The 13,286-nt window shown below is 41.4% G+C and overlaps 1 protein-coding gene across 5 annotated transcripts in view; it reads right to left on the bottom strand.

Moving 5' to 3' along the window:
- magi2b (membrane associated guanylate kinase, WW and PDZ domain containing 2b) overlaps positions 1–13,286 on the bottom strand; it is a 54,958-nt gene that overhangs the window by 15,626 nt on the left and 26,046 nt on the right. For all 5 annotated transcript variants that reach the window (XM_034588706.1, XM_034588705.1, XM_034588710.1 and 2 more), the window contains exons 7-11: positions 7,916–7,973; positions 6,965–7,086; positions 6,148–6,330; positions 2,386–2,912; positions 866–1,031 (exon numbers count right to left, since the gene is read on the bottom strand). In XM_034588706.1, coding sequence (XP_034444597.1) covers positions 866–1,031; positions 2,386–2,912; positions 6,148–6,330; positions 6,965–7,086; positions 7,916–7,973 — 1,056 coding nt within the window. The remainder of the gene's footprint in view (positions 1–865; positions 1,032–2,385; positions 2,913–6,147; positions 6,331–6,964; positions 7,087–7,915; positions 7,974–13,286) is intronic.

The following is a 13,286-nucleotide window of genomic DNA, read 5'->3' on the forward strand; positions in this document are numbered from 1 at the left end:
TCCTCATTGAGGCATCTGACTGAAACAATATCAGCTCAGGCCTCCTCAAAAGTCCACTTTCTTCTGACTGACAGCCAGACAAGTTTATCAGTGAGCATGAGGTGCTCCTCATCCTCTAACCAGTGACTGTAAAACTAAGTAACTAGTAGCTAAGAAACTGAATGTAATTGATTGCAAATGGCTAAATCCATCAGTACATGTTCAAGCCCAAACCCGATGTGGAACATGAGAGTGGACAGTATGAACATCCACAACAACAAAGATTATAGTGGGACGTCTGTTCAGTAAATATTATGACTTTACATTCTGACCATGTGACAGAGAAGTGGCTTGAGTTTGTAAATGTGGGAACAACGTAACAGAATATCAGGAATTATAGAAGCACATTTTTTTGCTGAACAGTGAACCTGCACTGTTGGTTATTTGTATGCCAGAGTATATTAAAGCCAATAATACTGAGCTGTGTTCAGAAATATATGAATCCATGCGAGTCACATATAGAAAGAAAACATTGGAACCAGCCTTCAATCTGAAATCTGAACTTTTGATTCACAACTTTGGCAACATTTAAAATAAATATCTCACAGAATAGAATAATTAATAATAATAATAAAAGTAATTCGCATTCGCTGTACATCACCCAATACAATGCAAATGGATTTATCCATCAATACAAGTATCAATTTACATTAATTTACTATACTTTACAGTAAATATAGATAAATTATCCCTGATTTTATTAGGTACAATTTTTAGGCTTCCTTGTCACCCTTCCTTGAGTGAAGCTGTACTGGAAGTGTATAAAATAACAACCAAGGAGAGAAACAAAGAGAAAAGAAAGAAGGAAACAGTTCCTCTCTCTCACCTGTTCCTCTCTGTATGAGGAGCGTTGCCTCCGCTCCCACAGGACACTCTTTCAGCATCTCCACCACTCGCCCGTGTCCGGCTGAAGCCACTGGCTGCTGGTTCACCTCCAGGATCAGGTCTCCCTCTATCAGCCCCGACGCTGCCTGTGAGCCTGGGTCCAGCACCTGCAGCACAGGAGCGTGTCCACCGAAAGTCAATTTCATCTGCTCTGATCTAATTTGTGCTGAGAGATATTAATTAATCATTTTCATTCTGCAAACCAGTTATCTATAGATGGTTCATAAAACCATTTTATTTTAAATTATATCAACTGGTTCAAAAATCAATCAAGAACTTTATACTGATTAAAGGTTTATAGGACCAATCATTCAAGATACTTTAAAGTGCAATTACTTTACTCCCGTAAGCAGAGTTTTTATTTGTTTAAAGAATAATAAGTCTTGAATGTCGAACATAAAGCAATTACGTGTTAAGACAGATGTTTAGTTTTTATGTAGCGCAGATGTTTTACTACATAAGTAAATACGACAGGGATGAGAAATAGCATCTGGCACAATGAAGCTTATCTGTTCTTTACTGCCTGGACTCCAAGTACACAGGTTAGGAGTTTTTACTCTATGCACTACTGGTCAAAAATATACGAACACTTTCCCCAGGGTAATGTCTCAGTGTTTCTGCAATGAAGGCACATAAATTATAAAGACTAAAAAAAATCATGGATCTTCATTACGCGGCCGAACATGACTCATGGTGTTCTGCCTACAATGCATAAATAAATATATCTGAAAAAGTAAACAGTCTAGAAAGTTCAACCTTCAACGGTTGCAGATGTTCAATGCATGTTTTGCACTTATAGGTCGCTTTCTTTCCCCTTCTGTTCACTTTATCCCAAATCAGCTTACTTATATTTACTTGCAGTGCACTATTGTCCTAATTATGCATCAGAGGATGTACCAACAGTTTGTTCCAACACTACCTTTGTACAGGCAGAGTTTTGAGCCATCAAAGTTGGGGACACCTGTAGGAATTGTTTGCATCAACTTACAAGGTTTCACTTGCTTCCATTGCTGCAGAAAAAACTGTGAATTTACCAATTTCTCAATCGCTGAAAAAAGCCTGTTTTCAATCGTTGGTGACCTAAAGTTACAAATCAGAAACACGTGGGTGTTCTTAATCTTCAGACCAGTAGTGTTTCTTCTTCAGAACAGTCTTCATTCATTACTCTGGTAGTAGCAAGCAAATCCAACACAAGCGGAACTGATTTTCATATTATCTCAGTCTCTTTCTTCTGAGTTGCATTGGCTGATTAAATTTGCCTTGACCTGCTGTTTTAACTCTGCCACAAGTTTAATGTATAACTCAACTCAACTACTGAGATTGGCTGATGACTGAGATTCCACTGCTCACATCCTGAGACGCAGACAGTGAAACACAATTAAAATTCAAACACTTCTAAAGCCTCTTATTTATGGTCTAATCAGTGTCTACTCAGTGAAAGAACAATCCCTGATACATCACCTGTTTCACTCGTTGACCAGTGGGACTATCAGCAATAGTGAACCCAAATCCCTCCGCTCCTTTCACCATAGTAACCGTCAGCAGCTCTGCCCCTTGTGCAGTTGCCCCGGCAACCCCTGCAGTTCCCGAGGAGGCCATGGACACGTTGTCTTCATGAGGCGTGAGTGCCGAGGCTGAGCCGGGTGTGGTGGGCGGCAGGGATGAGCCGTCTAGATGCGTGTCCCCGGGGTGATGTCCAGCCTGGGCCAGAGCCTGCGGAGGCAGCTGGGAGCTCAAGGACAGGTACTCCAGGTACGGGTCGTAGCTGCCGCGGCCGTTCACCACCAGGGGGCGGTGCTCCAGGCCAATGGGTGTCAGAGAGGTGTTCGCCGCTGCATTGGGGTCCTCAGGGTCAAAAGGCAGAGGATATCCTCGACAGAGCACAAGGGTCACACTCTGACCAATCGGTACCGACTGAAACAGTTTGACCACATCGGCGTGAGTGGTGCCGAGCACACAGATGTCATTAATGTAGACGATGACATCACCTGAGGAGGAACAAGCGCAAGGACAAAGTCACACTACGTGACACAGACCACATCATCTGCTCTCAGTGGTTCGTGTGCGTAAACATTCTGTGCCGCAAAAATACAACTTGTCACTTCCTGTTGCCATAAATGTCATATCTCTGCGGCATCGGGACGCGAGGCAGCAGCACAGAGGAAACACACTGTCCCTCTCCAGTATCACACAGGAATATAATAACCGTTCATTGCCACTGCAGGCGATCTACAAGTGTAGGTGTGAGACGGAGAGGTGAAGAGAGACGGGGTCAGCGTCTCTGTGAATGTGACAACCATCTGGTGCACACAGGCATTAACAGAGACCCTCTTATCATTAACAGCTCAACTATTCGAATGGATCTGCACAGTCACAACGCATTATGATGATGCGTTTTCTAAAGATCTGGTGGTGAGAATATTTTTGATCTTTGTGTGTAAGAAAAGTTTTATTTGTCACACCCGCCCTGTCTGGCAGTCTAAAGCCATCACTTCACTAAATCCTACATTTCTATTCACTTTCACTGGTTCCCCGTTGACATTTTTCCTGCAAAACCAATCACAACGAGGTGAAAGAACTTCACAAATGCGACACTAGATACTCTGTCATCTCTGCTGTAGTTTGAATGTGCGGAAAGTTATGGATTTCTGCTTTAAAGTCACAGCCCCATGACAAATGCAGCTGCCTCAAATCCTCTATTTCACAGTTTCGGAGGCACACTCTTTCGCACATGCAGATACGCACACACTCCACATGGGCACATGCACACAGATAAACACACACCCTGACATGTCACACGCACAATCCTACACAATCCCTAAGAGCAATGCCGCACAGCTCAAACGGGCCAGCTAATCTCAGCCAGCGAGTGCCCGTATGTGGCAGTGTGACTGCGCCTGTGTGTTAGTGGGAATGTGCGTAACATGAATGTGTGCGTGAGCAGCTCTGGCAATGTCACAGAGCAGAGAGGAGCCAGATAGAAAGAGAGAGAGAGAGAGAGAGAGAGAGAGAGAGAGAGAGAGAGAGAGAGAGAGAGATGGAGAGAGAGAGAGAGAGAGAGAGAGAGAGAGAGAGAGAGAGAGAGAGAGAGAAATCAGAACAGAGACAGAGAGAGGGGCTGACAGACCAGGATAGAGGGATGAAGAGAGAAAAACTAAAGAGGTAGAAAGAGAAGGGAGATGAAAATATATTGAGGCGGGAAGCAGGGGGAAGTGTCAGATGACGTGGTTAGATAAGAAAGCATAGTAAAGGGTGAGCCAGATAGACAAAGAGAGATGGAGATAAAATAGAAAGAGATGGACTCCAGATAAAAAAGAGAAATGATGAGACAAAGGGAAGAGACATAAAAGCTCAGAGAAGCGGAGGATTCCCATTTCTGAAATTAGCTCTAAATGAGCAGTTTAGACACCAGTCGTGCCAGGCAAAGGGCCAACTGGTTCACAGAGGAACGCGTATAAAGCCCCATACAGCAAATCCTCCTAACTTATGAGACTCCAACTTACTGTGACTTTAACATGCAAATATACAGTAAATGTGCAGGTTTGGATCTGATGTCCGTCTCGAGGATATTGTTAATGAAAACATGCTGGTATGTTGCAGGGATCCACTGGTAACCCTCCAGAAAGAGCAGGTTCTCCTAACCCTCCTACCGAGAGGTAAGCCACGTTAGACTGTATTACTGCGGTTCGGATATTAAAAGACGTTTGGTTTTAGGAATCAAAGTACAAATACAAACATGGGACAGTTTAGTGGCACTGCTGTACCGCTGCATGACATGTTTTTTGATAATTCTGTGACCGATGGTGCCAGACCAATGATGCTGCAGCTGCAGTGTCACAGCAAAAGCAGAGATGATTCTCCTAATGAAGCAGCTGTTGTGTGGCGACAGTCTGGAATCAGTTATGGCCCAACAAATGAGCCCCTCTCATTCTCTTTAACAAAAGCAGAGTGTTGTGTTGCACTGACAGAGGGCAGAGAGTGCGCTGAGAGGAAACTGGAGTCCTTGTCTGGGACACACGGTGCTACAGGCACAAATATAGGGCATCCCAAATATGCCACCGAGGGCCAATGATGTCCCCTTTTTAAGATGAATAGATATTTGCGGGGATACTGAAACCTCTACCGCTCCGTTTTTCATTTGCATCGTGAGTATCGTTGCAATTTTGTTTACATTGCTGATAGAAATTCTTTTCAGGGAATTTACACAACTCTGCGTGCGTTGTATCTTTAAAAGATTCAAAATGGTGAACAATCAAAGACTTGGAGAGAAAACGATTGCACAAAAACATCAGCTGGAAGAAGAGGTCTAGAAGTTTTATTATAAAAAGAAGGTTTTTCATGTGCCTCTTTTTTTTGACTGGTGTTTGTCCATCCACATGTGTCCATCCCTGGGACAGGTGAAGGTTGAAGCGGAGGAGAAGCCTGATCTGTGCTTAATTTGGACGAAAACAGACATTTCTTTTGTTTGACAAAAACTCTGCAGGACCTCAAGACAGCAAAATATCACCCACTGGTTTATGATTCTCTTTCTGTTGTTATTGTTTTAATTAAGTCTCTATAACCACAAAACTGACAGTTGGTGAAGCTGAGGCACTGAACTACGTCTGGCGATATTTGTATCACCTGTCAATCAGGGAAACAGCTTTAAACATATGTGAGGGCTTAATATCTCCTAATGGACAAAGGAAAATGGACAATAAACATGCTCCAAACTACTTCTGGAAAACTAATGACCTGAAGATGAATTTGATAATGAATGATGATAATGAATTTTTAAACTGAAATCGATAAGTCACTAAATGACTGAAGATAATATATCAAAGACACAAACATAATGTTATATTGTGTGTGACGTCGCCGAGGCTAAAACCATAAAACCTACTGACGCACTAATGCTTAGGATAAGAAATATCTAACTGTTGATGCCAGAACTAAACAATAACACAAAATTTACTGGACTCTGTTGTCCTCCGCTGGCATTTGGGTCCGAAATCACCTCACACACAAATAAAAACCTGCTTGAATTAAATTACAGGCTTTACATTAGATCTGCTTTGGCAGTAAATTATTTTGGGGGAAATTATTACCAGAAGGATGAGTTACTGCTTAAGCATTTATACGAACACACAATTATAGTATCAGCAGTGACAGCTTGTTGTTTGTTTGATTCTTAATGTATTTCTCAAGCACTTGTAGATATTCTGCAGAGATAATCATAAGTACCTGTGTCCATCTTTCCATCCTGAGCGGCAGGTCCATCTGGTATCACACTCTTCACCTGCAGGAACTCGTCCGGCTCGTCGCCTCCGATGATCGTGAAGCCAAATCCCATGTTGCTCTTTTGCAGGCCAGTGGACAGGAAGGTGCCCTTCAGTTGAGTCGGGTCTCTTGTAAATAACGGCTTCTCTGTAGGGAGAGAGGGTTTTGAAGTTGTGATATTTTCGTACATTTACGTACATTTACATTTGGTTTGTCAAATTATTTCTTTAGGATTTTTTTCCGGTGCTGAATTAATTAAGTGCACATTTCATCTGAATGTGACAACACCAATAAGAACACATTTCCTTAAATCCCCGATGAGCTGAGTCATTTGAAATGCAGTTTTCACTCATATGAAGCAGTACATGATGTACTGGTCTAGGACGACCTCATATGCGTGCCTGGATTAGCCCACTCGGGGCCCGAGGGCGAGCATGTTCTCTGTCCCCCGCACTGCCAGCAATCTCCATTCGACCCTGTACATTGTAACATTGTGCATCTGCCCCATCAAATACTTATGAAACTCCCCATTCTCTGACATATTTTGGGAAAATAAGAAAAACTGCACAATGCTCGACATAAAAAAATCTGTAAAGACAAAAAGAACAAACAATTTAAACATCTTTCAGCACATGAGTTTTCAAGGGGTCCTTTGTGCCCTGGAGACCATGTGCCGTGCATGCCCTTTATGCAGTCCTGGCATTTTCATATTTGTGCAACTGAGTGAGTATGTCAGCATGTTTTTATTACTGCACATATTGTTAAAGTGCTTCACGTGTACCTCTGTATATAGTGGGCAAAGGCAGAGCGGACAGTCCCTGGCTCTGCATCTGTTGCTGCTGCTCCAGGCGTCTCTTTGCTTCAAGGACTGGGTTCTCGAACTGAGTCCTTCGATTGATGTGACTGAAAATATAGTGAATCGTTACAAATAATTTAGGGCCTTTAGATTTCAGTAACTAAAACCCATAAGTTAAAGTGCTCAATCAGAAAGATGTTGCCTTCAGTGTTACTAAATAACATCATACACCTGTGTGTTTGCTGGACTCAACCATGAATCATCTGTTAGGTTTGTTGCACCTGTTCGGGTGGAAAGATTCATCAATGCTTTGAGTCTGGTGCCCTCATGTTATCTCCAGCTCACGGGAGCCAGAGCAGAGGGACCAAGATAAAAGAACTATAAACACTATTTTCCTATGTTGACTGTGAATGAAATTACTTGATCTAAGAGTAAAGGGGTTATATTCCTTATACCACTGAAAATCAAAAGTCAAGCTCACCAACTTGAATTGAGAGCAATAAAAAGAAACTAGCCTTTGACACATGTGTGTTTCTATTGGCTGTAAGATCTTGTTTTTCTTTTTATAAAAATAATTTTTGCTAAAACGATTTGTAGCTGCAGCCAAATGTTGTAAGGGAATACGTTTTCACTTCTAATTACAGTTAATCTAGTTGAATTAAAAAATGTGAAGTACTTCAAAATAAAACAGCACCTAAAAGCAACATATTAAATACTTTTGATTAATCCACAAGATTTTATCTGCAGCATTTTCGTGATAGTTCTTTCAGACGAACATTTTCACTGTCAAAGTTCAGTCATGTCCTCCAACGAGCTGAAGGACATGAAAAAGAAGTGAGAATTTATCCATTTATAATTAATAACCAGATGTTGTAAACCGTGGGAATGCATTTCCTGTTTTACTACAGAGTTAACCAAGTCAACAGGGAGACTTACTCTACATAGTAGCTGCCATAGATGGGGTCATCTATCTTCTCCCAGCCATAGGGCAGCTCTGAGAGGCAGGGGGAAACAAGAGGAGGGAAATTAAGTCACTTTATGCTGAGAGCAGAAGAAGGGGGAATGTAGACACTAAATTGAACCACTGAGGGGAGACGACATGAATCTCAGGGCTCACAGCTAGACGCTCCCAAAGTGCTACTTTAATAGAGAGACAACACTTCGATCTGCAGCGGTGGCTTCTTCATGAAGACAAGAATCACAACAGAGACATCAATATAAAGCTGCAGGAGGAAAAGAACATTTAAATCGTCTGGCACATCACATCCTGCACTTTTTCTTTCGTTCTCTTCCCTGTGTCGTGTGCACAAGTCCTTCAGGGCCAAAACACCTTCACCAAACTACTTCATGTTTGTCTCCTCTTCCTTTTCACCCACCCACTCATTTTCATCTTGGAAGTCTTCCTCTGCTGTCGTGTCACTCGTCTCCCCCTCTGCCCTTGTGGCTCTCTCACCTTATCCAACCTCTTGCTGATTTATCACTCCTTTCCCCATCGTAAAAGAACTGGGTCAAGGCAGCGCTAATATTCACAGGAACAAAACCCTGTTCTTCTCTTTTACTTGTGCTTACTTCCCACTGACGCTCCCTCTGCAAACTCCAGGATATTTTGGTTTTTCGGCTTTATTATTCATACTTCACTGAGGCATAATCAATACACAGAGGAGATTGATCCCACACTATAAGGCTGAGGTAACACAAAAATACACACACACCCACAGTAACAGTCGATCTTCCGGAGCTGTTCCCCTCCCTCTCAGACTTATTAGAAGCACAGCACGTCTGATTAGGATTCATCAGTTAACACTACTGAAAGGTTGATCTTCCTCCTTCACATTAATTCATCCGCATGTCTTGTTTAATAAGAGTATGAGTCTAATTCATGACTATATCTGTAAGTGAGCATTCTCCAGTGGGAAATAAAAGCAAACCTGATATACACTAACGGTGAGTCATCAGGGACCTGGCATGAACTTATTACCAAAACACACACATACACACATGCACGTATATACACAAAGAAGCACAAAAGCTGACAGCCTTGCTGGAAGAGGAGCTTGAGATGAATAAATAAAAAGCTAGACAGAGAGGGGATAGAGTGTGTGTGTAGCTGGGAGTTGGATTAGTATGGAAAGGTGTGTGGTGGTGGCAGCTACAGGGAGTTTAGTTCGCTGCTCTGTGCATCATTAGCTTGCACAAGACAGTAACTACTCGTGTCTGCCACTGGAAATGCAATGTAACAGATCAACATGACAAACTATGAAATGTTTAAATCAAACTGGACCTGATTCGTAGCCTTGTTCCCTGTTGTTTGATGTGATTGTTCAAATTCAAATATCCAGGAATATGATACATTTTTCGACAGAGATTTACGAGTATTACGGGTTTTAAATTACTACTTTAGTCTTGTAATCATTTCTTCTCAACATTATTCTCGAAATCTCCCAGAAAATTCTTTAATACAGCCCCAATGCTCATCATAGATTTTATTCAGGTAAAGTCTGTTTGTGTCTGAACACTATATTATTTTTTTTAAAACTTTGGCTGCTTTTATGAGATAGAAAGTGGGTTTTAGTACGAAATTGTGATGTTAACAAACTTAACTTACAAGTCATTTAGTTTCCTGTTCAATTTGGTATTAATTATAGGAAAATTGGAGAATCCTGCCAAGTTTCATCTGAATGATGTTTTTATCGTTCATTTGTTAAGAGGAAATATGCTGAACATTTGACAGATTTAATTTATGCACGGTCAGTTTCTGTGCAGTGACTAACTCCGGATAGTTGCTTTCAAATTAAAAGCCCATAAAGAAAAGCATTATCAAAATTATTTCTCCAAGCAAAGTGTTGTATTGGCAAAAGTACAGAAAAATTATAAATAATAAGCAGCTCAAAACACAACCCAAGCCTCTCAAGTCTTTTTAGGAATCAGAGAGGCACACACACGCACGCACGCACGCACGCACGCACGCACACACACACACACACACACACACACACACACACACACACACACACACACACACACACACACACACACACACACACACACACACACACACACACACACACTAATCTCCAGCTCTATTATTTTTACAATTATTTGGTCTGTGTGATGCTGATACTGTGGCATCATCCCCTCATGCTGTAATGTAATTATGAACAGATTTGTTATCTTGATATCAATAACCCATGTGTGAACGTGTGCATCGGAGTGTGTGTGTTTGTGCATGTGTGTGAGTGTGTGTCCTGGCTTGCTGAGCTTGCTGAGTGTGCAGCTCAAGGTGAAAAGGGTGGATGCCGCAATTATCTTTTGTCTGCTTTACCGTTTGCTCAAAGTGTCTGCACTGGGCCGCCATTACCTTAAATAACCCTTCTCCTCCCCAGGGTGGAAAAGTCTGATGGATTCACACTTCAAACCACCTTAAATTCCCTCCCACCCCATCCACGAGCCGCCTTAAATGTCTGACTAACTCCTCCACTAGTCGCTTGCCCTCCCCCTAAAGTGAAAGGGAGACAGTTTCCATGGAAACCACGAGTGGTCTTTTTTTCTCGCCTGAGCTGAGGGCTCTGTCTTGTCTCTATTTCCTGCCATTAAAATAAAGAGAGACACGGAGAGAGAGAGGGAGTATGTATGTGTGTTTTATGCATCCATATGAGTCTATATTTGCAGTGTGTGTGTGTGTGTTTGTGTGTGCGTGTGTATAGAATGAGCACCGAGGGACTTGTTTGTGTTCTTGTTTATAGGTTTGTGTATTTGTGTCTCTCTTGATATAAAGTCTAATTGTGGTTCCTGTGCATTAGATGACTCATCTTCCCACACACACAAAGTTTCTCTAAACAACATATCATTGCATCCACACATAGAACTCAGAGGCGAGGTCCAAACCTACATGACTGGACCCAAAATGGTCAATGTGCAGAATTGAGAACGTTTGATTATAATTAGCATATTCATTATGTCATTGCATCATATTTGCATTCTGCCTGGTGTTGGATAGTTTCAGCCCTGTGTCTGTTTGGTTCTGTCCTACTCTCTGTGGTCACATGTACAGAAAGTTAATAAAGATGAATTCCACATAAAGCTGGTCTCATTTACATGTCACATACAGAATAGTGACTGAAACGTGGCTCAATAAGATGACATGTTAACCAGGAGTCACTCTTTAAAACATTTGGTTTTAACCAGAATCATTGTGCATGATCGCAAAATGATAAGTGATGAAGAAAGATATTCTGCACAGATGTTTGATGAAAGATGGATGAATTTCTTATTGGAGTTAACAGTGGTGAATAAAATAATGAAATTTATGAGCCTCAGTTACTTGAATATATGAGTCTATTACAACATAGATGTGTCGAAAGAGAAGATTCTTGGTCTAAGGAACATCTTGAAGCACAACAGAAACACCTTAGTATGTAACCATAGGAGAGGAAGCATTTAAAGTATCAAAATATGTATAAGTCGCAAATTCCCTGATAATAAAAAGCATCATTGCAGGTGTAGATATGATCACATTTAAATATTATGTGTGAAAGCTTTTCAGTCCTGAGTTGTGTTTGCATATAATTATTCAGGTGTTTGTGTAAGAAATCTAAGAAAGTTGTGTATGTAAAAGATCTTCATTTGTATGCGTGTGAGGTTTTCAGTAAAGTTTGTGAATGAGTCTGATGTCATGCGTATATATGTCTAAATAATGTTTCTGATTGCTCCTCATAGAGAGAGCAGGACAATGTGATCACAGGGGACAGAGAAATGCTCCCAATCAGGACACATCTGAGTGGAAAAACAGGGACCGAAATCAGAGGTGATATTTTGGCATCATTATCCGACAGATCTTTGACTCTACTCACAGGCAAACCATCTCTATCTCCATTTGTCTCTTTCTTGCTCATTTTAAAGAAGAGGCTCCAGCAGGGCCTCGCTCTGTTCATCATCACCACCTCCTGCCTCTAAATGAGCATGAGCAGCATATTTTCATCAACAGCACTGAGATTACTTTGAAAGCAGCCAAGGGATTGAGTGCGTTTCAAAGGCAGGACTGAAACCAACACTTCCCGGGATTTGAAGCTTGTCCTGCTCTGTTCTTGCCTCCTCTGAGGAGATATGGGCTCGTGTTACGTAACAAAAGACTTGCCTGACAAAAAGACTGCAAGCGAACCGGATCTGTGGTGACAAGTCTTTGAACTCTCTGAGTCAGTTTCACCACGCAGACACAACTGCAAAGGAAATTTACTCTCGAGAATTAACATACAAACAAAACATGTTTTACATATTCCCTGTGATTAAACAAACAAACACAGAGTTCTATGCAAATACAGAAATCCATTAGCAGACTAATGCACTTTGTTATGCACACACAAAATGCATTGGAAAAAAATACATATATAATTCTTTAGAAACAAATACAGCATCTCTTACATGTACACAAAATATACTGTGTCTTTTGGCACAATCTTTCCACTGCGATTGTGTTGAGGATTGTTTCACATCTGTCCTGAGTTATTTGCCCTCCACAGCAGCAGGTGGTGCTATGATTCTGTTGTGAACGTGAGACTGGTGGCTGACTGAGCTTAGTCTCTGACAGCTGTGCACGAAGCTGTTTTTAGGAAAAATTAAAATTTGCATTTAAATTCTCACTTAGTACGAAGCAAGCACGCAAGAAGTCTAACCTTCAGAAAACAGGCAGTAGCCTACAGTACGTCACTAAGAGAAACATGGAGATCATTAAAGGAAAATGAGACAATAATGAGGTTATTTGTACTGAAAGAAATGTATAAAATATCATTTCCTGGCAACTAAACCTGTTTTTCTTGGGGCCAGAAACACAAAGGTGCTGTGAGAAGATGTGATGTGTCACCCAAGACCTTCAGAAATGCCTTCGATTCAAATTCCCCTGCCAGTGATCACTCAAGCATCAACTTCCCTTAACCCCCTGCATTCCCAAAGATAAGAAACACGCAGACCAAAAAACGAGAAAGCCCAGATCAACTGCACAGGAAATAAACAACAGATGCATGTAAGAGAATGAAGGCAATGAGGAGAATGGAAAGAATAAAGATAATGAGGAGAAAGGGACGTGCATTTAATTTAAATACATAAACATGGCTCAGATATCTATCTCCTTCTTCTCTGAAAGAAAAAGATCTGCAGTGGTCATGCAATATGTAAACAACAGAGTGTGATCACATATCACTGATTTAATATGGCTGATCGCCCAGTCCAGATGCTGTCACTGACATATCCTAAAGGAAAACTTGGATGTCGACGATAGGGACTTGAAGTGCAACCTGCCAGGTAGGGCTAAATA

Source organism: Hippoglossus hippoglossus, chromosome 6 (genome assembly GCF_009819705.1).
Source record: "Hippoglossus hippoglossus isolate fHipHip1 chromosome 6, fHipHip1.pri, whole genome shotgun sequence".
NCBI classification, from domain to species: Eukaryota; Metazoa; Chordata; class Actinopteri; order Pleuronectiformes; family Pleuronectidae; genus Hippoglossus; species Hippoglossus hippoglossus.